The sequence below is a fragment of the Cygnus atratus genome, chromosome 4 (genome assembly GCF_013377495.2).
Source record: "Cygnus atratus isolate AKBS03 ecotype Queensland, Australia chromosome 4, CAtr_DNAZoo_HiC_assembly, whole genome shotgun sequence".
NCBI lineage: Eukaryota > Metazoa > Chordata > Aves > Anseriformes > Anatidae > Cygnus > Cygnus atratus.
In genome coordinates this window covers 53756484-53782818 of record NC_066365.1, presented here as the reverse complement: position 1 = coordinate 53782818, position 26335 = coordinate 53756484, and the positions used below count along the sequence as shown (strand labels likewise).

General features: G+C 37.6%; 1 protein-coding gene across 5 annotated transcripts in view; it reads left to right on the top strand.

The window, feature by feature from the left end:
* Positions 1–26335, top strand: part of KLHL5 (kelch like family member 5) — a 57035-nt gene that overhangs the window by 1236 nt on the left and 29464 nt on the right. For 2 of the 5 annotated variants that reach the window (XM_035551008.2, XM_050710446.1), the window contains exons 2-3: positions 826–917; positions 24774–24956. In XM_035551008.2, the coding sequence (XP_035406901.1) occupies positions 24814–24956 (143 nt within the window). In that variant the 5' untranslated portion in view covers positions 826–917; positions 24774–24813. Of the gene's footprint in view, positions 1–825; positions 918–16917; positions 17674–24773; positions 24957–26335 lie in introns of those variants that run through there. The other 3 variants (XM_035551016.2, XM_035550986.1, XM_035550997.2) reach the window with 3 other exon arrangements.

Here is a 26335-nt window from a genome sequence, read left to right as displayed (position 1 = left end):
AGCGTTTAGGACACCGCAGTGTGATTTTACATTTCCTTTACAAAACAGAAGGTGATAGTTTGACTCCTTTCTACCTTTGGTGGAATGTTCCTGCAGCTAATAGAAAAGATCAGAACATGAACGGACAGATATTAGATGCATGCATGCAAGTGCCTTCCAGGGCTATGTTTTCTTTCTTACAGTGACTGTAGTCAACTTGTTTGGTTCCAAAAGTAGACACATACTGTCTCAGCAGGGTAGATTCTTTGAGTAGGAGTCTTTCTTTGACCAAAAAAATTTTGGTGGCCTGCAAATAGAAGAAGGCCGAGAGCCACTCCAATGGTAAGGGTTTGAGACTTTGTATAAAGCTGCTCCATTTGTTGAAGGATGTTTAGTGGTGATCCAAGGCTTTATTCACTGATGTAGTTGATGTTACTCTTTGGCAATACTTCTTAGCTTAGGTGGTTCATCAGGCAGAGCAGTTCTTCAGTTCTCTGTCCTTTGTGCAATTATGGCTAACCAAAGATAATGAAAATGCACTATTTAAAAGAGAAAAAAAAACTGTCTTGTAATGCAGTATTTCTGGAGAGTTTATGTATTCAGGTTTCATACACGTTTCCCCTCTTTCTTTGCAGTATTTGTTGTCGTGTATGTAACTTGCAGTTGTGGAAGGAACTGAGGTGACAGTTGTGCAGGGGCACGCTTCCATCTCCTTCCTTCTTTCAGCTTAGGAATCGCAGGACAAATGGAAGGGAGTTGTATCGGAATAGACTAAACGATCTGCTTTCAAGATTTTTTTCAGTGCCTGGTTCTGATATTTTTGCTCTGTTATTTTTCTCCCTCTAGATTTTTTCTGCCTACCTCATCTTTTTGGAAAGAGGAAGACAAATGGAACTACATGATTCTGTGAACACCTAGAGATCATTCTGGTGTTGTAGGTAATTATTGTACTTACTCAATTCCAACAGTGTGATGCTACAATGAATGTGATTTGAGCCCACAAGTGTATTGTAACTTCCAGGTTACACCTTCACTGATTTTTGTGTTACACGGCTTGTGAGGGCTTCCTGCTGATGTGTGTATGACTGCAGATCCTAGCGTTTGGGAGATTTTTATGTAATTTCATCACTTACCACTTCTCAAAGTTACCATCTTTATCAAAGCATGCTTCATGGAAGACTGTTATATTTACTATAAAATTCAGTTTTAATCTTTAGAGAAAGGTTAGAGAAACCTCTAACCTTTAATCTTTTAACCATTGTAAGAAAACCAGGAAAATTTGATACTGACTTTGTAAGAGAAAATATTTCTTTAGAGAAATGCTTATGATAGAAGCCTACCAACTGCTCAGTCAAACCTCATTATGCCATTAGTGCTAACTGGCTTTTGCTTTCCTTCATTTTTTTAGAAGGAAAGTAATAAGACTTTTCTAAGCCAAAGTCATTTTCAAAGGGAATAGCTGTGACATTTACACAAAGCAAAGGGGTAAAAGAATGTTGAGTGCATGAATACATGAAAGAACCTGGCGTTATATGAACTCTTTGTAAAGTAAAATACTGCTGGAAAAATAGTGATGAGGGTAAGAAAAGCAGTGCCATTAATTTAGAGATACTAGGCTGTACCAAAATGAAAGAAAATATGCTTTCTTGGCAGTGAGATATTCCTGCTTTGGGAATGTTGGTAATGCAACTTTTTTGAAATAACTGTGTACCTCTCTGTTGTCTAGAATTCATTCATGTCATGATACAAATGCAGAAGAGAGGTGATTTTTCTCACTGTTTATTTCATCATTTCTCAAGTCACTAGCAATTTACAATATACATACCATTTTTGGCAGTAGATGCTTTAATTTGTTCTGTTGTGTATATTTCTACTTACCTGGTTCTTGACAAACTCTTTGGCACGGCATAGTGTATTTTGGGGAACTGCAAACTTTGCGTAGCTTTCCAGAAGCAGGCAGTCCAGAGGAATGTTGCAGTTCTACACGCTGTAATAACAGAAAGTCTGCTTTAAGTTAATTGAGCTCAGAGTGATTGCTGAGCACCAGATGCGGTGTCCTTTGTGGCTGCTTGCTGAGACGATTCTAGTCAAGAAGTACACAACTCTCAAGGCAACTTTTATTAAGGGTGGTGACAAAATACTTGAGAATTCTGGGAGTAGTTATTACAGGTCTTATTTTTCTCTGAGCATTTCCTATGTTTGGCCATCACACTTCTGAGTTAAGACATCATGAGTTTTGGACGTTCTGAGTCCATTGCCATCCTCTGTCCCTTCAAAGAACACGGTGAGCAATTTGGTCACTCGTTTTTGTGTATTGTTTCTTATTAGGCAGTTAGGAGAACTTCAGTATTTTTACTCTAGATTGCTATTTTCTTACATATAAATTAATTAGTCTTATTTCACATTTCAAGTACTGACTTCTCAACCATCAGTGCATCCAAAAAGCCACCATGATTTTAGTTAGTATAGTGAGTATTCAGGCTAAATGGAATTCGTCCTTTTAAGCCTCTAGTACTTTGAAACATGGATCAAAACAGCACTTCGGTATTCCTATTTCTTTAGGTCCTGAAGAAGAAAATGCTTGTTAAACATTTAAGTAGCATATTCCAAATTTAGCATCGCCAAAGTAATACAGTGGCAAGTAATGGGCAGTCAAACTGCTTGCACGACCTGTGGCAATCATCAATACCAACAGCAGGAGAGAATTTGGTGTTATATTAATCTGCTGTGCATTTTTTGTCAATGCAGGCTCAGATAATACCAAAACAAGAACCTGTTTCTCACTCCCCGTTGCTGTCATCCATATCAAATGTTTCAGTATTGCAGAGCAAAAGGATGCTTTTGGTACCTGTTGCTGCAGACTTGGTGCCCAAGTGGAAGTTGAGAGGCACCTGCTTAAGCTCTGTCTTCCTCTGCCTTTATTCGGGTCTGATAAGTTAAAAGCACGGGGTTATGAAGATCAGAATGAAACTGTCTTGAATAAGTGTCAATCTGTCTAACTTCAGGCTGGCTGCCGTATTTTCTGGGAAATAGTAGGCTTTATTTAATTTCTGGTCTTACCAGAAATGCTCTACCTTTCTGGTCTACCCTGGTATTACTGAGTGTCTCAGCACCCCCTCCTTAAGCATTCCCCTGTGCCTGAATATTAATCTGGGTCTGGGCTGTTACTACTTCAGCCTTGTTAGTGATCCACTCGTTAGCAGCGCAATATCACAAACAAAAGACAGAAAATACTGAGAGGATTGAATTCCAGTCAGGCTTTTTATCCCATTTCATTTTTTTTCCTTTTCTTCTGTTCCCTTCCCCCAGTCAATTTATATTCTTGTTGGTATCTTCTACTGTAGATGACTTAGAAAATTTTCACAGCTTTAAAAATGATTGAAACTGCTAAGGTTCCCCTAAAATTACTTTGAGAACAGACTTTTTGTTTTCACTATTTTGCAATAGTTCAAAATATGGTAGCTTCACTTATCAAAAATAGCCAGCCTCATCCAGATTTTCAGAATTTTTAGACTTGACCTGCACCTTTTTCTTTAGTGATCGTGGAAGTTGAAAAGAATTCAAAGGAAATGCCAAAATGTACTCAGAAAATAAAGGAAAGAAAAAGGAAGAAATACGCCTTTGTATCTTACTGCAAGGTAGAATAACTATCAAGCAGGGATGCTGAAGAATAATTGTTTTATGGTCTATGCTGGCATTTTCCCAGAGGACTAATTTCTGTAAAGTTGATAAAGGAATTGATTTCAGTCTGTTCAGAGATTGATACTTTGCCAATTAATTACCTCTTCAGCTGTAAGTACAATCGATGTTGAAATTCTGATGTCCTACTTGACAGCAGGATTTATTTTGAAGAATTTTTGAATAGCAACTTGGATTCTTCCAAGAACGTCCATAAGACTTTCAGAATTAGTGGAAAGCTGTTTATAAAATTGTACAGGAATTATTTGTAAAACAGAAATTTAAGGCACACGAATGTCTAGATCTCTTCTAAAATACATCTGAATAGACTTGTCCTACTGCCTTAGTTAATACTCTTTCAAAATAATCAGTGGACTTTGTATTGACTCTTTATTGAAAACTTTAATAAGAAATTAACAAACTCGCTTGAAATTTGCAATGGTTTACAATTCAAGAAATTGTCACTTAAATCACCATTCTACTTTTATGTTGTGAAACATTCTGTGCTCCTGTATTATGTGTATAGTGGTGGATTAGTTTTTTTCTTCAGAGTGTATTGATTTTTCTGGACATCCTTTTAGCTATATTCTAAGTGTTTTCCTATCTAAGGGGTACATACGTTTTTAACTTGGAGAAGTGTCACCCCTTACAGTTTCAAAAAGCTGCAATTTGTCCAAGTGTTTTGTGTGATTACAGCCTGTTGAGCCTGTGAGAAATACTTTGAAAATGTGTAAAGTGTTTCTCATTCTTACACATGCTTGGTTTTACTGGAGGGAAGGAGAGAATGTCTTATCTAAAAAGAATGAAAACCTAAGTAACATAGTGCTGTGGACAATTTTGTGTTTTCAGCCCTGTTTCTGATGATCTTTACTTGAATATTTCCTTTGGGTTGTAATTGAAGACTCTTTGTTCAGTTAGGCTTTTTGTCTGCATCAATAAAGCAGTTCTCACCTTAGCAAAACACTACACAAGTAGCATTGGAAAGGGCAACATTAAATGAAAAATTAATTTTGTGAAACATTGGGCATTATGAGGCCAGAACCCTGACTATTTGTTTCATCATTTTTGTTTTGTGATTATAGTGTTCTGGAAAGTGTTTGATTATAAAATTAAAAAACAAACAAACAAAAAAATCCTTTCCAACCTCAGTTCCAATTAGAACTAAAACCTTTAAGATAGGGACTCTACAGGACACACTTTATTTAATACCTGAGGTACATATTTCTTCTTCTGAAATATCGTATTAATAGCAGTTAGTAAAAAATAATAGAAAAAGGGCCACGACAATCTAAAAAAAAGCTAAGCATGAAATATAAAAAATAGTTCAAATTTACAGCTGTACGTTTTCAGTTGAGTGAAATGTTTTGATTTTTAAACTATTTCTGCTCTATTTGCTTCCTGCTAGTTTCCCTGAAGTTACCTCTTTTCATTTTTCTCTTTTCATCAGTTTAATCAATAGGTGATATATTTTAAAAGCTGGACTTTGATGGAGCAAAATGGATTTCCTATTCCTGCTTCCATATGTTTCACACAGTGTTTTCAGAATAAATGAAAGGGCATTGTACTGTAATCTGCTTATGGTTTGGTAACCCTTTTATGCTCAATGTTGCTTATTGGCAGCTGTATTCTCAGCTACAGGAACTGCTTTTCTATAATGGCTTGGAATATGGAGATCTTGCAGCCCATCAAACTGTTAGCTGTTTCAGTTTCTAAGGACTCCTGTTTTCTCCTGGCATTCTTGAACCCACTTGCTGTATATACATTGTTTATAAAAGGGAAAGAGCAATGAAGAAAGAGAAGGGGAGAAAAAGAAAAATCTGTGGTCAGAACACCTCCTTCATTCTTTGTATCATCCTGCTATCTAAAATTTATTTCAAAGTGTGCTAAGCTGTCACGCAATCATAGTTATTCAGAATAAAATTTTTAAAAGGGAGCTACCTTATCTCTTCTAGATTATTTTCTGGTGTATTTTTTCTGGTGTGTCTTCCGTCTCGTATCTTCTGCCTCCCCTCCTTTCTCCCCTATCTTAAGAAGTTCTAAGAGAAAATGCTGATAACATTTTGGTATGGGTTATATAGGCATGATGAAGATGGTAACATAATCTGTTTAGTATAGATTTGAGTTGATTTGAGGGGAAACAGTATAATTCACTATTTAAAAAATGCACACCATTGTAGCCTCGATTTCAGAGCCAACAGAACTTGTCAAAATCGAGCTAAAGAATACCAATAGAACAGATAAAATATTCATACTCTGTGGGCTAGGTACAATGTACAGTAAGAAAAAAATCGAGTTCGGAGAGGTTTACTAACCTGAGCTGTAAAGAATACAGGTAGAAATGAAATATGGCTGAATTACCATATTAACAAGTAGCATGTATGCAGTGAGGAGAAATGAGAGAAGCTCATGTGAAAGTCAGCTTTTTTCAGTGGTTTTGGCAATCGGATTGTTTGCATGCAAGTTCTTATTTGTTGTCAGAGTAGACAATTTACATTGTCATTTGTGCAAGTAAGCTATTAGCCTGATGTTTGCCATCCCAGGTAAATATTCTGCAGTGAGTATTCATTGCATACAGTATAAGTAAAATGCATTTGGTGGGTAGATATTCTAAAATGTATTCTGATAGTCTAAAAACAACTGCTTTTGAATATTAAATGATCGCTCAGTCATTGCCAAAGATAAAACCAAATTTTAAAGCTTGCTTTTCTACGTGCAGTGAGAGAAATGCTATTTTGGATGTAAATATAATCACGAGCTTATGTATTCAGACTATAATTAAAACATTATGAAAGTAGAGCAGTTAATGATGTTATCATAACTTGATAAGGCTTGGCATGCTCTTCGCCAAGAACTAGCATTTTAGGCTTGGAAGTATTTTCCAAACAAATAAAAGTAATTAACTAAAATTAATCTATGCATTCATAAAAATGTAGGCAGATCAAGTGATAAGTAACAACTTCACTGCTCTCACTTCCTGATAGATTTTTTTCATTAACAAATACAAATTTAAGTTGCACCTTTGCATAATAAATTGGCTTTTAGACTGAAGAACAAGTGCACTTAAAACAGATTGTGATAATTTCTGTAAATATTCAAACATTTTTTTCTGGAAGTGTATAAACTCAGTAAGTGAGAACACTTTATATATAAATACTATAAGCTAGATAAGGAATTTTTAGAACTTTGAGCTAATGGGGAAGATAGATGAAGTGATTGCAAACTATCTAAAGCTAATGATAGCTACATGCAGTAGTACAATATGTTAGTGTTGTATTTTCCTTAAGATTTAGATGGAGTTGATAAAGAAAAAAGTACTGAGTAAGCAAATAATGAAAGCTTTCTGTCAATTATGCCTTTTCCCTCTGACAGCTTAGCCAACTGAGTTCAAGAGTTGTCTCTTTTTTGAGCATGCCACCTAGATAGTGGATTAATGTCCCTGGGAATACCAAAGGTTCTTGTACTCCCGCGGTTTGGATTAGTATCCTGTGTTCCTCCTCGCAGTTAATTTATATTGCTCTTGCCTTGTTCTCATTTTCTGTGCAGAATAGGAAATATATTAGGAATTCTGTAAAAGCAGGGGTGAGGCAGCTAAGATGATGGGTCAGCGTGTCTCTTGGGATAGCTAAACAGTTGACTCGGCAAGTGCTTTAATGATTAAGAGGTTTAATGGATGGCCTAGACTTCTACCATCGTTGCTTTCTTTCTCAAGGTCATTTTAGTTTTATGCAGCTGTGAAAAGGTAGGAGCTCATTGTTGTGTTTCAACAATGTCAGACACAGTGATTTCTGTTCCACTCTGTTTCTAAATCTTAGGCTTAGGTGATATGTAGCCATTCCAAGGTAAGGAGGAAGCTTGTGAGCCTGCAAGTTCCCGAGACAAGCTGGATTTATGTCTTTTGGTTTATCGATTCCTCCCTAAGATCTTGTGTGTCTATTTGCCAGTTTCAGGCAAACTCTGACGGAAATGAGCTTTTCGCATGTTTAAGTTTCTGAAAGGTATTGAAAATATTGGGTAAGTAGGGAAGTCTAAATAAGTAATACTACCTGACTTGCCAGCTGATAGGCCTGTCTGCATCTGGGTCTGAATATGGCAAAGGATTTGCTCATCCTGCCTGTCGGGTGTCAGGTTGGGAGGGATCTGTGTGCCTGTGGGTGAGGGGACCAAGTGAGAAGAAGCATCCAGGAGAACAGGACTTAACGTTAGAAGAGTCTGTAAAATAAATAAAAGTGGGGAACCTAACTGTAAATAAAACTGTAAAACTGTAAAATAAATAAAAGTGGGGATTACTTTTGCTCTCCCTTCTCTTTCTGCAGTTTTGTGCAAAAGAAATCAGTCTGGGCTAGTTTTACAATTCTCAGATCAATTTATTTACTGCCATTGATTCAAGTAAACGTATATTTGATAAACACTATTCAGCAATTAACATTTTCTCTTTACTTACTGTATCTATTTATAGTTTACGATTTGCTTTCTGGCCACAAAATTTAAAAAGTAGGGTTTCTTTCAGGTCAGAATAAAAGAATTACTTCTATTGGTGTTAAATTCCACTGCTGTTCTTCAAATATATTTTCATGCAATTTTATGTAGGATCAGTGATTATGTTTAGGAATATGTGGTGATTTGATACATGATTTAATCTGAAATTAAATAGCGTCCAAATAGAGAATTAAAGGATATTTTCCCTTACGTGCCTCAGATACATATTATTTTAAGCAACTTTGACTCAAGGCGGAAGACTAGTTTTGTTTTAGAGTGAAGGGGATAATTAAATGTACCATGATTTGTTCTGCATTTTTTTCCTAATAGTACTTCCTTGAGCCAAATCACTGGTAAAATCAATGGAAACCTTTAATTAGCATCTCTAATTTAATCATGTTGATTTCGTGACTTTGTGAAGCTTATTGTAATGTGAAAACCCTATTGTCAAGATATGATGTTTGTAATTAAAGCAAGTAATACAAGGCATTTTATTGTGTATTTATAAACAAATACATATATGATCCAGTTTAAATGTCTAGGGCTATTTGATTAAGAATACTGCACTCTGGTATTGATTTCACATTTCAGTGCTTTATTTCAAATGTACAGTTACTGATGTAAATGTTACTCATTATGGCAAAATAAGATTAAAGGGTTGGGTTTTCTATTCTCCAAAATAATCCTTTCTAGTAACATACATCTGCCAGCTGCTAGTGTGTCTACTGCAGCTAAACAGGATTTTTAGTAGTGATTGGTGTTGATGCACCTCACTAGCCCTTAACTGGAATAACATTTAAATGCTCTTTTAAAAGTCTTCACTGTAATACATACATTTCATAAGGAATTGAGAATTTATTTCTGCGGCATTTCTTGTGTAGTCATTTCTTCATCTGTGTTCAGTGAATTGTATAAAGAGCAATCATCATTGACAAGCTGAATTGGAAAACTGCTGCTTTGCACTGTGCTGCTGTATTGAGTTAAATCTCACATATTTGGAGTTAGCCTAGAAAATCTCATATCATACTGGAAGGGGGAAAAGAAAGTGTGCACAAACGGTATCCTTGTGGTAACGTTCTAGGAAAGAATACTCCTAAAGTATTTGTTTAAAAAGTAAGACGTTTATTACGTTTGTTTATATTGTATAAGAGATGAATGAATTCTTCATTTAGCAGCAGAGATGAGAACATCCTGTTCTGGAACAACACTTCCATTCCATGAGTTTTGTGGAATTCATGGGTTGAACTCCTCTCTTCCTGTACTCCTAGTTACTATGCTTGGCAGTCATCTTCAGTACTTGCAAGGATCATAACCACAAAGTGGCAGTAGATCAAAATGTTTTCTATCTACCCAACCTTGAGCTTACCAAAATGATTTATTTCTATCCAGCTGTTACTTTTAAGGCTCTTATGCCATAAAGGCACTTTTTAATGGGAGTACACAAATGGAATTAGGATGCTCATTTGATAGATTATGTCGCTTTCATGTTATTTGTGTGATCACGTTCAAGGTGTTGTTATTAGACACAAGTCTTTCATTGTCACAGCAGCCAGTCCTGTAAAGTCAGTATGAGGAGGCCCTCTTACCTCCAGGGCCTTTATCCCGTGGGACTTTTTCCAGCAGATCCCTGAGTAGGCTAAATCTGCTGTCCTGAAGTCCAGATTCATGATCTTGGGTTTTGCCCTACTCTGTCCTCTCAGGAACCGATACCACCCTGAATTCTACCATCGCATGGTCACTGCAGCTAAGGCTGCCTTTGACCTTCGTATCCCCAACAAACGCTTGGCTACCATTCGACTTTGACTGCATTGGAAAAGTAAATTCAGAGTGCTTAAGAGAATACTAGAATTAGATAGTGGTGGAATTTTAAAGGCTTCCTTTTTCTTATGAGAGGTTGATCCCATTTTTAAATGCAGTTCAACTTTTATAATGTAGAGAAACTGCAGATTAATTGGCTTTTGAGTGCTACAGCTTTTAATACAGTGGCAAGACTTTTATTGCAAGGTTCTGTTTGACACCTGTGATGTTATACGTAGCTGGGTTTCTAAAATGTCACGTGTCTTGTGTAACACTACATAACAAATGTAGCACTAATTCTTAAAATTAAATAAGAGTTCTGGTTTTCATGTTAATGAGACATTAATATGATTCTGATAGCCACTGATAAGGTTCTCATAAGCATTGTGTCTTTTAGTGTGATGTTTCTTTTATACTTTAATCATTTGTGCTGGCATTCTGTGAACCTCGTCTTCTACCATACTATTTTTGAGTTACAGTTGTACACAAAAAATTCCAAATGAGGTCACAGTGTTTATTTTATAAGTATATAATAAACTATGATATCCTCATATCCCTTTTGCAGCCTGTTGTCTCATGGGGGAGTAGGGGCTTGTTAACTGAAGCTACTAATTAAGCAGAAGTCCTCAATGAGAAAGATACACTGAGTCTCTTGAGGTGTCTTTTGGTGTTAAATCATTTGTTTAGGATGTTTACATCTCTGTCTTGAAATGCCTTGCTTCAGCAACTGTGGCGTTGTGTACCTTGACGTTTAAATAAACTTTTTGCCCACAGACATCTATGTAGTACTTCTTGAAGTTTATATAGTCTGTCATGGAGTGTTATCTTCTATTACCTGATGACACGCACACATACTTTTTTCTTACTGTGTTAAAATCTGGTAGTTCACTACATGGGGCCTAACGCCAAACTGGGAGCACCTGTAATATTTTGCTGAACAAGCATCCACTCCTTTATTGACAACACTGGTAGTGGTGTTCTTTACCAATTTTTCTGTGTGTTTCTGAGGGAAACTCAAGATTTTGTGGTGAAAAAAAGCTATCTTGGAAAAATGTAAAAATACCTTCCTCAGTTTGCCTGCAAATTAGTTTGCCTACCTTCAGTTGGCCTGCAGATTTATCATCACAGGTGACCTTGGCCATGTTTGTATTATCTTGATAACAGGAAACTATCACCATGTGATTTTGTGTGGGTTTCCCTCGTTCTTTTTATGTGTGGTATATGGCCTTGTGTAGCTTTATTAGGCAATACCTTCCTAAAGTGGTGCTAAAGAAAGGCTTTCCTTTTGGCAGGACTTGTTAACAAGTTCATGAGTGGAAAATCCTGCTTAACTAATACGATTTCCTTTATGACAAGGTTGCCCGCCCAGTTGACCAAGGGAAGCTAGTAGTTGCAGTCTTTTGGGATTCCAGCAAAGCTTTTGATGCTGTCTACCACAGTATCCTTCTGTGGATAAAATGAGGTTACATCAAGCTGGTGGCCAGTCACTGGCGGGGTTCTGCAGGGCTCCATTTGAGGACCTATCTTCAATGTTTTTATAATTGGTCTGGATACAGGACTCAAATTCATACGAAGTTTGGGGATGACACTAAATTAGGAGGAGCTGCTGACTCCCTTCAGGACAGAGAGCTTTTGCAGAAAAACATTGACAAATTAGAGGGCTGGGCAATCACCAACCACATGAAGTTTAACAAGACAAGGTAGTGAAGGGTCTAGAGGGCAAGACATATGAGGAGCAGCTGAGGTCCCTTGGTTTGCCCAGCCCAGAGCAGAGCAGAGCAGGCTGAGGGGAGGCCTCATGGCGGCCTGCAGCTCCCTCACGAGGGGAGCGGAGGGGCAGGCGCTGAGCTCTGCTCTCTGGGGACAGCGACAGGACCCGAGGGAACGGCCTGGAGCTGGGACAGGGGAGGGTCAGGCTGGGTGTCAGGGAAAGGTTCTGCACCCAGAGGGTGGTCAGGCATGGGGACAGGCTCCCCAGGGTCACAGCACCGAGCCTGCTGGAGTTCAAGAAGTGTTTGGACAGTGCTATCAGAAATATGGTTTGATTTTTAGGTTGTCCTCTGTGGAGCCAGGAGTAGGACTCGATGATCCTTGTGGGTCCCTTCCAGCTCGGGATATTCTATGGTTGTATGAAATAGCTGGAGAGAACAGCGTTTTGCAGAACTTGTCCATAGCTGTGAAGTTTCTAGAGGAGATGATTTGTGCTGGAGTGTTACTGTTTCCAGACTGATTTTACCTTGTTTTCATTAAAATCAGCTGTGTGAGTATTCCTGGAGTGTAACAACTGGGAATCTTTTGCTTCTCTTAATCTTTGTGTGACTTTGAATCTTTTGGTTGAGAAAACTTTTATGAGTTTGGGGATTGACACATCATAGTGTTGTCCATCTTGTGTTATAGCTGAATTTTAACTGAAAAAACACACCTGATGTACTCGGAGTGCAAACTTGAGAGTGAATAGGCTTCAGGGTGCTTACTGTGGTGTTACTCAGGAATAGCTCTGCATTACTTTTACTTGCAAATGGTGCAGTTCTTGATAGTGCTTGGGTATCACTTAGACAGAAACCGATGTTTAATGTTTGAAGGTTAAAGAAATGTAAATGTGTTGGGTCACAACTGTTGTTCTGCGTGAACCACTATGATGCTTGAGCCAAAAAAATCTAGGATCTGACAAGTGTAGTCTTCTATAACGTATGGAAAACTTTGTCCATTTTTTTCCTTTCTATTTCAGTAAAACTGCAAAACAAGCTGTTGCTCTGTACAGGTCTTTTCATGCTAATGTAAAGCTGTGTGCTGTGAAGGCAGTGTTTCTAAACATATGGCTTGTACCTCTCGAGGGGGATGTGTCGTGCTAAGTGGCAGAAAGTTGCCATGCAGTGCCCAGAATTTGGCAGCAGCTCATTTCTGCAAGTCAGAACAATGACTTTAAACACATACAGTCAGTACAGTCAGTAGCTGTAGTAGTTTTCTCTTTTTCTCCTGTATGAATTACACTGTTGCTGCTGTAAGGGACTTTTCACATAAACATGAATCAGAAGTGTTTGCAGTTACAAAAACTTTGGTATAAGAAGTACGTATTGCTTTATAGGATCAGAGAGCACGAGTGTAACTATCTTTCTGAAGTCTTTCTTCATCAATTTCTATAATTTTTGGACTGGAACACAGAAAAAGGAAACATTTAACACTTCTTTTAACATAATCATACTTAAAAGTGGAATTGCAAAACCAGGATTTGTCTATAGCAGTTTTCTTCAGACAGTTACTTTAATGCCTCCAGATATTTTAAATTTTAAAATCCCTTTTTAAAAGGTGTTAAATTTTGAATGTCTTTTAATGCTGTAAGTATGCATTTGATTAATTGATGAACATCTTACGGTCAATGAGCCATTCTTATGCTTCAGAATAAGTATCTAGGATCTTAAACATTGGCAATAATATAGTACCTCATTACCTCTTAATGAGTCAAGTTATGTCTCAAATTTATCTTTTTCTATGTAATCCTTTTGTTGAGAAGTAATTTTTTTTCAGGAGAGAAACAGCTCTCCTGCAGTCAAAACAAGGACTTAATTATTTTGACATGTTTGTTCTTAATTGACACTTAAAAGGATCATTAATAGCTAGACCTTGAGTATAAGGACTAGCTGAGCCTTTATTTCCATAGACCTCCAATTTAAAATTTGGTAGTTTTAAATTAACTTGACAGAATATATATACCTTGAAAAATATTGTATCTGAGTTGCCTTGAAGTTGGATGGCAATAGGTTTTTGAAGCCAAAATGTAGCTGTAACGGGAAAAATGTTGCCATGAAAAGTGATGTTGAACTTCAAATCTCAAAAATGCCTCAAAAATGTATTCAATAGATGTATTTGCTTATTTGAGAATTTATCTGACTTCGTAGTGAAGAAGGAAAAGTTGTAATGAATAAAAGCGCTTAGATCTAATAAGTTAAATAATGATTTTTATACATAGCCCAGCGATGCACTTAGGTATGTCTGAATATTTGGAAATAATACAGTAAAAATGTTGCCTAAATTTTAACTATTTGCTGAATTGCAATTTTCCTTTAACATTTGTGTGAATAAATAGATCATATGCAAATCAAAGAATGTCAGTAAAGCTAATTTTGCTGATTTTTTTTCTGCTTTCTCTATCTCTGTGTAGATAAACTGTTCTGAAAATATTGAAATGAGCAATTCATAAAGCTGCCATGCCATGTTCTTGGTGTTACTTATTGGCACTATTGCGAGTTTAACATATTTTAACATATTTTGCCTTAGTAAATGAAAAAAAATGTTTTAGAATCCTTGCAAAGTCTGTATATACTGTGTTGGATTAAGATGCTATCATACAACCTTTTTTTTAGCAGTTTTCTACGGAAAGTTTTAGTGCATTAGAAAGATTTATGATGGGAGCAGACATAGGCTGGGTGTGAGTGTTTGGATCTGTGAGCACCCACAACTAGAAAAGATGTCAGAGGTAAGGTGGTCCAAGGAAGCAGCGGTCCTACCAACTCATTTGAGATCTCCTCAGAAGTCTGTTAACTGCCAGCAGGGGGACCTTATGAAATCTATCATAGTCACAATAAGAAAAATTGTTGGAGTACAAGAAGAGGACCTCAATTATTCCTGAGCAATCTTACCAATTCACACTGAAGAATTAAGTGCCACTTGCCTCATTTTGTCCTCCTTTGTATACAAGCTTGTATCTAATTTATATGAAACAGAAAAATATTTTTATATATATAAAAATGTACTTTAAAACTGTAAGTTGAGAGAGTGTATAGAGGAACAGGAGTTTGTATAATCTAGAAAAATTAAAGAAAATAGAAAAGTTGTTTTTCATCTTTTAAAACTACCACACATTTTGTTTTTTCTATTCTCTGTTTGAGCCCATAGCTGCACAGCTGGAAAAAAGCAATAATTAGGCTGTGTTTCCCAGTGAGTCATAAGAAAGCGCTGAAAAAGCACCAGAATTGGCAAATCTGCCATTGTTGCAGTAGACTTTTACTGGGACAGTTTGAATTTCAAATGAGTCTGTTATGCAAGAAAGAAAATTCAGGTCAGTCCTTATGTATAATGGATTTACCATACCAGCAGAAGTAAAGGTATTTAAAATTTACTTTTTATAGTTAAACAGATGATTAAAAACCTACTACTGTGGTGAACATTAACAAATACACCAGTCGCTTATCCTGTTTGTCCACCTTTGGGGAACACCAAACACCAACACAAAACGTAAGGCGAGGATAAATAAAGATGCCATTTTGTTAATTCTTCTTGAAAGGTACTGTAGTTTCACCCAACTTGCAGTTGCACAAAGGATGGTGTTGGAACACTGCACTTAAGCTTTTGAAAATTGCATAGCTGTACAAGATGGATAGGGACTGCATTTCATATCTTTTCAGTTCAACATGTGTGCAGATTTATGCTTATATGTTAAATTATTATCCTTCTAAAATATTTCCACGTTTGACTGTGCTTAAATGAAATCCCCAGCAAAGATGACTACAACATCATATATTTATGTACTTGATCACCTCACCTCCTGGGTTACCCTTAACTGTTCTCTGGGTATGCTGCAAAGGCCATGGTACGTATCTTCTGGTAGACCAAGATGTTAGCAAGGTAGAAACTTGGAAATTCAGCATCTCTTGTAGAGAACAGCTGGAACACTGTTTCTATAGAAATGAGCTTTGATAGCTTTTGTGAGAAGCAGTTTCATAAATAACTATGTTCTGAGTAATGGTGGGTGAGCTTTTGAGGTTAAAACTAGCCCTTTCAGCATTGCTGTTCCCAAGAAAATAGCATGTTTTTCTCCTGACATGAAGCAGAGCATTTGCTTTTTGGGTGGTAAAATTGGGCACTATTTACGTTTTCACATGGGCTCTGCATATAGGCTGTTCTAAAGAACCCTACACAAATCCTAATCACAAGATCAGAGAAGCATGTATTGTAGCTGGTAATGCTCATCTGAGAGGTAGTAACTTCCACTTCTGATGGTAAGGGTAAAGGATGGAAAAGAAGCTGTTCCTATAAACTTGTTGAATTTGTATCCTGGAGAGCTGAACAGACTAGCTGAACTGTGAAGATCGAAAATGTAGTTCTGTCCATTAAGGGCTGATGAAATCCAGTGTCTTTTGGCATTCTGAAATTGTTGTTAGCGTGTGATTGCAACAAGTCCTAGCATTTTAGACCTAACTAGCTCCATATGTCATAGGGGAAACAGGCTAGTTTTTCAGAGGAAATATAAATTGGTTGTTGTGTATTTTGTCCTTTTGACTTGATTTTTCCTCGTTCAAGTGAAAACATATTTGCATAGTTTCAAACATTACATACCCAGACCGTCGAGTGGGAATTCTGTCCCAGAAGTACACGTACGTCTTTTTCCCTCCTCTGTCACAGTGTCTTTATCCTGATCTGAAACAGCTGACTCCATGCAATAAGAAGCAAAGGTCTTCTGCTGGCTATTTTGCAGGGGGTGTTTCTGGTGTCTTGGACAGTGACCAGTTGGCTTTGGTTGCTTCTTCTTTCAGTGATGTGCAAGTGAATGGCAACCATTCGCTCGCTTCAGATACAGAAGGTGAGAAATTTTGGGTTACTGCAGACCTAGATTTGAATCAAAGCACAGCAAGGTGAAAGGCTCCATAACCCAGTACCAGTCCCTTGAGCCTTCCAGGCTGTTCTTTTATTGTTTTCTTTTACTTTTTTTTTTTTAAGTTAGTGCATGTCCCGTAACAGGAGAAAATCATTCAGCTTCTTCCCATTCAATACCTGGTTCAGTTTCTCCTCAGTACAGTCAGTTATTTTGGGCTGGTTTTAGTCTTTTCTGTGCGTTTATTCTTCAGCAGTGCAGGAAGAATTTTGATTGCTTTGTGCAGTTCCCCCCCCCCCCCCCGTAGTAGCAAGAGTTAACAGCGTGAGAAGCAGCGATTGTAAGATGCAGTACAGGAATTATGTGCATTTGTGGTTTAGGAAGAGGGGGTGGTATTCAGCTCTTGAAAGGGCTTTAATGAACACTGTTTGGTGTGTTTGAAAGCTAATGGTCAGAGGAGAGCAACTGAAACAGCCTCGGAGCTTTTAGGGTAAACCGATTAGCATTTTTCCCAATTGAGATGATTGTTTCACCTTCCCTTTTTACCACAAGATTTTTCATCCTCCCTTGCCTTTTGTTGGTACTGAAATGACATACGGTTAAGGAAGCCGCTTCGGTGTGAATGCAGTCCTTTCCCCCTCCTTCTCCTGTAGAATCTCTGCCTGCCACAGACGGGCAGAGCATGTGTTTCTCTTGTCTTGGTTGGGTGCACAAATCTTCTTTTGTGTGTGCTGCTTCTTACCCTGTTGCCTAGACGATCACTGGCTCTCACTAAGGATGTCTGGTTCTCGTAAAGAGTTTGACGTGAAGCAGATTTTAAAAATCAGATGGAGGTGGTTTGGTCATCAGGCATCAGCCCCTAATTCTGCAATCGAAAGCCACCAGGGAGACTTCTGGAATAGAGGACAAAATGCAACAACTGGTGGCACAAAGTTTCTAGATTCGGGTAACCTACCTTTAACAGCAGTCGGTTACAGAAGGTCTAGCCAACAGGATTTCCAGAATTCACCTCCTTGGCCAATGGCATCCACCTCAGAAATCCCTGCATTTGAATTCTCTGCAGAAGATTGTGGAGGTGCACGTTGGCTTGACAGACAAGAAACAGATGATAGAGCAAGTGAAGAAGAAAATGAATCGGACAGCAGTTCGTGCAGGTTAATTATTACTTTCCTATTGTGAGCAATGTGTTTTCATTTCATGTTTACAGATGGCATGCGTGTGTAGGCTAGCCTTTATCCTAGATTGAAATGCTTCAGAAACCTAGCAGTTGCTGTGCATCCAAAACAGAAAATGATTTATAAACAGGTTTTGGTGTGTTTACTCTGACCTTTTTAAAAGGTAACTTTATTTAGTCAATGTGGATAAGTAAAGTGCGAAGATGTGCATGCACTCACTGCTGGTTTAAATGTTATACCTAAAACTTGCTGCTATGAATAAGGTGATGTCCATTACACGGTGATGTTACAGGATGCTTTTTAAATTATTTTGAAGTGATAACTGACTGTCTAGCTATGCTGAGAATCTCTCCCAGTTCGGAGAAAACCATGAAAATTAAAGCTACTTGTCACTCTTATCTGATGTTTCCACGTATTTCTATAGATGAGGGAGATGAAACAGTAAAGAATATTTAGGCTGTAAGACAAAAAATATAATTTTTGCTTGTGCATGTACAACTTGAAGAAAGAAATAATCTATTGAAAGTCAACCAGGTTGTGCTGTAAACTAATACCAGAAGGTTGCTTTAAAATGATTGCAGTTGTCTGCTCAGGTGCCTTAAACTGTACCTAGTTTAAAAGAAAGAATGGTTTTATTGTGTCTATAAAGATGTTTTGGTGTTCTTCTCTTGCCTATTGTTACTAAAGATGAGACCTTACAATTTGTTATTAAATGTGAAAGGTGTTTAACAGTTGGTGGAAAATTAGGCAAGGCAATGTCTTTCTTGTTAAGTATTAGTTTCTCTCTTTTACCTCCTTTTAGTGCTTAAGTCAGCCATTCTTCACTGGAAGTATTTTTCCTCTTTTATACTGCATATAGTGCAGAGTAGTTAGCTTACCATTTCGAGTAAATTTTATGGTATTTGCGTTCTTGATTGTAAGATAACTTTGCAATGATAAAGCATGTTGGAAAGCATGCCTATTTAAAGGGTACGGTGTTTAATAAAGCATGTTAGGGACAGATCAATCTAGTTAAAGCAGTTTTACTGTTTTCCATTCCCCAGGAGAAGAATTCATTTAGTGCAAGGGCAAAGCAGTTCAGAATATAAACACTATTTGTGGTTTATGCAACCTTTAAAGACCGGAGGAAAGGAGGAAGGGTAAAAATGCTTAGGAGTCAACACAGTGTATTCGTTTTTGTCACTTACTGCAAAAGTACTAAAATTACAGGAAAAGGAAGTAATGCCTACTTATTCTTTGTAACAGCAGCCTTATCATGTTGCAACAACTACAGAGCTATAAATAACGTGCCTCTGAAGAGTTCTTATTTTAGGTGGTATTCAGGTATGAATTTTTAAATAGCGGTGTCACTAGATAACATATACGATATAGATGTAACATCACCGTATCACACTTATTTGTGGTGTGAAATTTTTATGTACCACGTTACCCCAAATAGGATATTCTCACCGTAGCAAAGCAATCACTGCAGAAAAAAACATGTAATTCAGAGAGATAAACGTTGGTTATAATTGTAGGAGAATTTACATATGACAAAAGTAACTTGTCACTTTGTAGAATTGAACTGCAGATACATATTGAGGGGGTGGGAGAAGTCTTTATAGTACTACTATTTTATTTATGGGTTTCAGTACGTTTGCTTTGCAGATGGAGTAGCAGACTTCAATGCATTTAGTATTTGAAATAAGTCAATGTTAAGTGTCTTTTAACTATGTGTCTAGTCACATACAGCATTTGGACTTGTTTTGTAATTTCTTTGTCTTGTAATTCTTGCTAGGGTTTTATTTACGTGCTTTAAAATAAGTATTGTAGGTAATTTTTGAGTTCGGTGTTGGTACAATTTAATATGTAACTAATGGTAATGTAAGGACTCGCTTGGCATTGTTGTCTGTGTTTTTGTTCTCCAGGGTAGATTGTACATAGATTGTAGCATATCTTGTTCATTCCCTTCATTAAGAATGTATAACCCACATAAGTCTGCCCAACAACTGTTGTTTTCCTTTGTTAAGAACATGATAAGGTGGTCCTCTTTTTCATTATTATCAGATACGGCTGCTTACCTATTGACTTGAGTAAAGAAAACAGAACTTGCTTGTGCATGTAGTTTTCAGAGGGCTTTTTTCCCTTGTGAAAACCCCGTGTTTCCTCCGTTAGAAACAAATTATGTGTATGAAAAAAACCTTTTAAAAAGAGACAAAAAACTTTTTGTGAACGCTACGGAGTTATCTTGCTTCTTCACTTCTCTGAAATTCTTGCCTGGTTATGAGCCTTGAAAGCCTGCAGTGACAGGAGCAGCTTCGCTGCTCTGTGTGTACCCTTCTTCTTTGCTGTGTCATATGGCACAGGTAGAAGAGCATTTTGGTCAGGTCTGTGGCGTTCTGCAAGCTTTGGATCACTATGGGATTCATTCTGAGGAGAGAGGATGTAGAATTCGGTTTTCATTAGTACAGAGCTTGGTGGCATAAGGGTAAGTGAATTCCAGGTTTGGTTCCCAATTTCTGACAAAGGCTGAAATCATAATCATCTCAGATGCAAACAGATCATTCACATTCAGGGATCAGAGCTAGCTGGCTGTAAAGCTGCTCATATCATGCTCTTATGTGCTGTGACCAGTATGATCTTGAACGATAGTTTGCTGCATTTCATCTCTCCAATTTCCTCTCTTGCTGCTGTTTGTTAACTCTCCTGCATTCCTGAGGCGATGGTCATCATTCTGGATTTGTAGACATTGCAAAATTCTCCCATGGGGTACAGATCGCTGTGTTAGCAATAGATTTCTTTTCCTCTGCTTTTAGTGGGTGCCTTAGAAGCAGTCCTCAGACCCTGAAGCACCATGGATAACAAGCTGAAAAGACCTAGAGCATACCTAGTATGCATTGTATAGTTATGTTTGGTTCATTTTACCCAGGCATACATTAAAGCATTGGAATTGGTTTGCTGTAGATATAAGCACAGAAATGTTATCAGCTGAGATTCTTGTCCTTCTAACTTTGAAGAAGGAAATATTTGACTCTGTAAAGCATCATATTAAATAATGGAAGCTGGCAGATTATTATTTTATGTCTCCCCATGCAATAAAATGTCAGCTAGCTTGGAGGAAGCAGTGTAAGTAACAGAACTGATTAAAAAATATATATTTTGACAATATTTTGAAAATTTTATGTAAAAACTCCAATGCAGGAAACCATCTTAATGCAACAGTAAAGATTACTTATCTCTACACCTCTTTTACTATTTGAACAATTTTGAGGTGTGTAAACAAAATTATTATTGTTAGTCTTCTTTGAAATGTCATTAAGCTTACTTTTCTCAATATGTCTGCACTTTGAGGTATCCATATTGGCTTGTTGATTTTCTGTTTGTTTAAATGTCATAATTTAAAAGGTTATATTCTTCATGTATTAAGATTTAAAATGTTGAGGGCTGTTGCCTTATTCTCTGAAAAACAAACAGGTGTTCACTGGAAGCATCTTAGATGATGAGAAAAGTAAATTTGCATATAATTTTCAGACAATGTTTTTCAGAAAATTTTACACATTTTTCAGAAAAAGATTTAAAAATCAATTTCAAATTCATAGTTCACTCCTCCCTCTGTGTTCCAAAATGAATAGTTTGAAATGTATATTTATTTTTTCCTGGTCATATTGAAGTCTTTCTTGCTTGGTTTTTATTTAAAAAACAAATGTGGAGATAGCTAACCTAAAAGATACCGTCAGAAAAATAATTTAGAATGTAGACCACGAAGTAACATGCTTGAAAAAAAAGTTTTGGAAACTTTGTTGTAACCAAGGTTAACACTTACAGGAATTCTTAAGTTTTAATGAACATGTGATTGGTATACAATAACTACTGTAACTCCTCCTTTAAAATAATAATACTTTAAAAGAAAGACACAAATCCTCTTCATAGGAGCAGATTGTGCTTCTCCCCCATAAACTGAGATACACGAGTCTTATGTAGAAGAGAGATTTAGTAAAAGTGGGAGGAAAGAAGAAAGCTGGTATGTGTTTTGTTTTTGTTTTTTACATTGCAAACTGTGCTGTGGCTTCGTGTAAGGTACAACGATGAAACCTCAAAAAACAGCAGAAGGAGAGGTGTGAATTCAGCTCTCCAGCCACCATCATCTATGCTGTTACTTTTGAAACTCATTTATGCCTGTTTTGCTACCAGCTTGGTTAATTGCTTCGTTGCTTTGCGATGAGCTGTTTGACTGGGCAGAGCTCCTTGTTCCAAACATCCTACTTCAAGAAATAAAATCCTTTGAAAGTGAATGGTTTTATAGCATGGTTTGTACGTAGCTTTAATTTTAAAAGGGCATGCTCATATATAAATCCTTTGTCAGACAGAGAAGTCAAAGAAACCCAGCATCTTTAGTATATTATTTTTTTTTACATTTGTCACCAGGATAGTAAAATGTGTAGCTAGCATGGGAAAGAGCTTGTCCTTAGAGTAACTGAAGTTTTTATGATCATCCTAATAAATTATTATATTTAAATACTTAATAAAGTTATTGGTTGGTTAGTGTTAGATAGGATTGTTTGGCATAGACAGGGAATGAAAAGAAGCACTGAAGTGAGATTAAAGTTGAAGACTACCAAAAAAAACACTACTAACATTAAGTTATCAATAATAAAAATAAGGAGATAATGATAATTTCACTTAACGTGGTAAAAATATTTTAAATCTTAAAGGACCGTGTAGAAAGGGTTCTTTGATACACGTAACCATCTTACATGCTGACAGCATCAGTCTAATGTGTTTGGTGTGCAGATGAGCCTCTAGCCTGTGGGAGGGAAAGTTTGTGCTGTACTTAAAGATGAATCTGAGTCGAGAGCCAAATCCAAAAGGAGCAGGACTGCCATGATGCTCCAGGGTGCAGGTCCTCTCGGCTGGATGTTTGCTCAGAGCATGCAGAGCACAGGTCAGCGCTAGGTACCCAGCTTTCCTCTCTAGGAGCGAAGAATGTCAGGCAAGAATTTGGAGAGGCATTTCGGTGCTGCTGCTGGGTGGGAGAAAAGCAGGGCTTGCCCAGCCGCTCTTCTTGCAGCTGTCCTGGCTGAGGCTGTGGTGAACTGAACTGGGAAGCAGATTTGTAAGAGAGTTTGGGGAAAGGGTGGGAGGATTTGAAATTTTTGTAGGCAGTCATTGGGCAATAGGCATAAATAGCCCATATCTCCCCTTTTGTGCAAGCACCTCAACTATTCAGGTGTCTCTTTCGTGTTCTCTTTATTGACTATTAAACTTAATCTTTCTTTCCCTTTCCTTTTCATTTCTCTGTGGAAAATGTTTTATAAGTTATTTGCTAGAAGAGAGGACAGGTGTGGTGCTGAACTCCTTCAGGTAAGGGAACAAACTGAGCCTGGCTCTGCTGTGTCCTAAGTGCTTTATCTTGGGCTCGTGGAAAACAGACATCGCTGTGGTTCCTTTTCCTTATTGACCAAAATCAGGACTGTCAGTGAGCCCTGCACAGAGGGTGCACGTGTGCACCCTGGGGACTGGCAGTAGCTCTGCTGAGGGTGTGGGCCAGGAAAGTGCTGGCTGAGAACATTTTTTCCTTCTCCATACCAGTTTCTTCAGTCTTATCTGCACAGCTCTTTTATGAGGCTGTAATACAAGTCAGATCCCTGATACCTGGTAGATTTTCTTTTTTTTTTCCTTTGAGATCATTTTTAATGGGGTAAGTTGAGGAATCAGATTTAAAATATGGTGCAACAAGAGTTGCTTTCCCTGAGTACTGGCTCCTTCACTGTGAAACGCCACCCAGTTTGACAACATCATGTTTTGCATGGTTACAGAGTGAGTCAGGTCAAGGAGTTGATATGGGAGAAAGGTAGTTTTTTTCCTACCCTCATTTATTTTTCAGGTATATGAGTTCCTTGATTCAGTTTCACACATGGCCACAAAGAAGACTTGTTCCAGCATGTCAGAGGGGCCGGTGGTGGAGCAGAACAAGTGACTCATGGGGGGTGAGAAGAACTTGACACAGCTTAAATAAATGCCTAACCACAACTTCAGAGCACGTTTAAGATAAAGTTCTTCAAGGGAAGTAGGTAGGCAGGTATCTCGTTTCTGATCCATTACTAGATCTGAGTTTCGGTGTCAGATTACTTGGCCTATTTAGCTATCTGGGCACATGTGCACACCCCAGAAACTTTACAGAACATCTTTCTGCTGAAAATTTAGACTTTGATATTTGAGGATTCCTCTTCAAATGAGCATCCCAAGCTGAGGACTGAGCTTTGTGAGAACAGGGCTTAGGATGTAGGTCTCATGAATCCATGTCTTTCCAAATACTATAGTAGGTCTAGAGTATTTTTTTAAGTTGCCTGCACAGTGCAAAGTGAGAAGTAGTCAGTGAAAAAATTGTGATCAAGAAAAGGTGTGCTTCCCCCAGTCTACATAGTTAGGATCCGGCTCCTGTATGTCCTAGACCCATGCATTCCATTTATATTTTTCTTCCTCTTTCTTGTTAACTGCTCTGTGTATGGACAGGAATAATTTTTCTCCCCATCCACCCTTGCTTTCCCCCCCTACTGACTTCTTCTGTGCTGGATCTCATTTCAAATACTTAAGGCTTCATGCAGCAGGAGTGGTAGTATATTGATGTGTTTCTTCATGTTTTTTTTTTTTTTTTTTTTCCCCTTGCATCCACACTCCTTTTCTGGCTCCATATATGCCAAGTTTTGCTCTAGGCATCCCAAGCTAAGTGTGAAGTAAGATTTTAACATATGTGCATGATGGGGTGGCAGGGAGAGGTGTGATTCCTTATTGCATCCTTCCATCTTTTTTTCACTTTGCAGGGTCTTGGTAGATGCCTGTTCTTTCTCCTGTCTGACAGTGATAGATAGATGTGATTACTGGACTGATCGCTGCGTGTCTGTTAGTTGAAAAGTACAGCACCGAATTATTGTATCTGTTTTCATAAGGGCTTAGATTGGGTTTGGAGAAAGAAAGTATGAATATGAGCAGAAATAAAATTGGAAGAGAGTATGGATGTGGTTTTCATTTTATCATCTGCATGGAGAATTGTTGCACCTTAATATTGTGCGAACTAAGATTTCTGTTATTGTCTTCGGCAGAACCTCCAATAGCAGTCATACCTTATCATCTTGTCAAACTATGGAGCCCTGTACATCAGATGAATTTTTTCAGGCTCTCAATCACGCTGAACAAACTTTTAAAAAGATGGAGAATTATCTAAGACACAAACAGCTATGTGATGTGGTGTTAGTTGCTGGTGATCGGAGAATTCCTGCTCACAGGTAAGTTTGTTATAATTTGGAGTAACCTTTCGTCAGTTTACAAATGTGGTGTCAAAGTGTGCTTTCTGTGTTTTATTTATAAAACTTCAGAACAGTTTGGAATACTTTAAACATGCTTATGATTTTTTAACATTTATTTGGAAACTAAAAGTTAATTTGTGTCTGTTGTATGTGACATAGCATCAAAAATGTTTTCACATTACACTTTTTGTCTCCAAGCATATAGTAAGGTATTTGCATAACAAAGTGAGACCCAAAAAAAGCCCTGAATGCAGCCTAAGACCATTAACAGCAGCAGTAGTTTTTGTACCATTGAATGGAGTAAATAAATTTTCGTAGACTGTTTTTCGTTCAACTTATAATTAAGCTTTTGGAGTCATAATTAGCAACAAGGGCAGTCCCTTGTCCACATGAAGTTTTTTGTCTCCCATAGTAACAAGTCCTTTGATATCAGATTACTGAGTACTGACAGTAAGTGTTAATAGGCTGAATTTGATCAAACATTACCGTATCTGTCCTCTGCATAATTAACAGATAATACCGAATGCCATTTAAATGCTAGGAAAATACCAAAGATTATGAAACAGAAGTATGAATAACTGAAGCATGTTATGATATTTAATGCACAGGATTAATAGTTTGAATAGGAACCTAGGTGTAATTAAGCTGTGTTTTCGTAAGATTAGTTCTACAGCAGGAATAATAGCCTAAAGCATTCCTGTTTTCCATTGCTGATTTCTACCCTCACAGTAAAACCACAGCTTAATGCTGTTATAGTTAATAAAGTCTGGGATAGGTTTCTGGTTTGGGTTTGGTATTTTTCTTTAAAAAGCCAGATTTCTGCTTTTATTCAGAAATCAACCACACTGTTGTACTAACGCAACTGAAGGAAGGACAGCATGGGGATGGGAACCAACTTGGGGAGCAGGGAGGTAGTTACAGTATAACTTGCTGTTGCTCTCGGAGTGAGCCTTCGTTTTATGAAACCTCATTTTTAAACAGTCAAGACTGTAATCAATGCGGAAAAATCAGGCATAAAGCAAATCTTTCTGCAATTACTGCTAAATGGGTGGCCCTGCTCTCCCCCCAACCCCTGACCTCGATTCCTTTGTAAACACTTTTGCGGATGATGAATTTTTTTGGAGAGACAAAGGAAGTGTGGTTGAGCAAGCTGATTTGACTTTCCCTATGGCTACAGAGTTGCATTAAGATCAGTGCTCAGCTTGTTCAAATTAATCACAAAACTTCATGGTTCCTATGCAAAGAGTAAATCAGATGAAAACAGGGAATGCACGTACCCCTACTGGACTTGCACCCACTGAAGTAATTTAGAAGTCAAAGAGCTTTTTTACTGCTTGCCGTAAACTGCTGTAAACAGA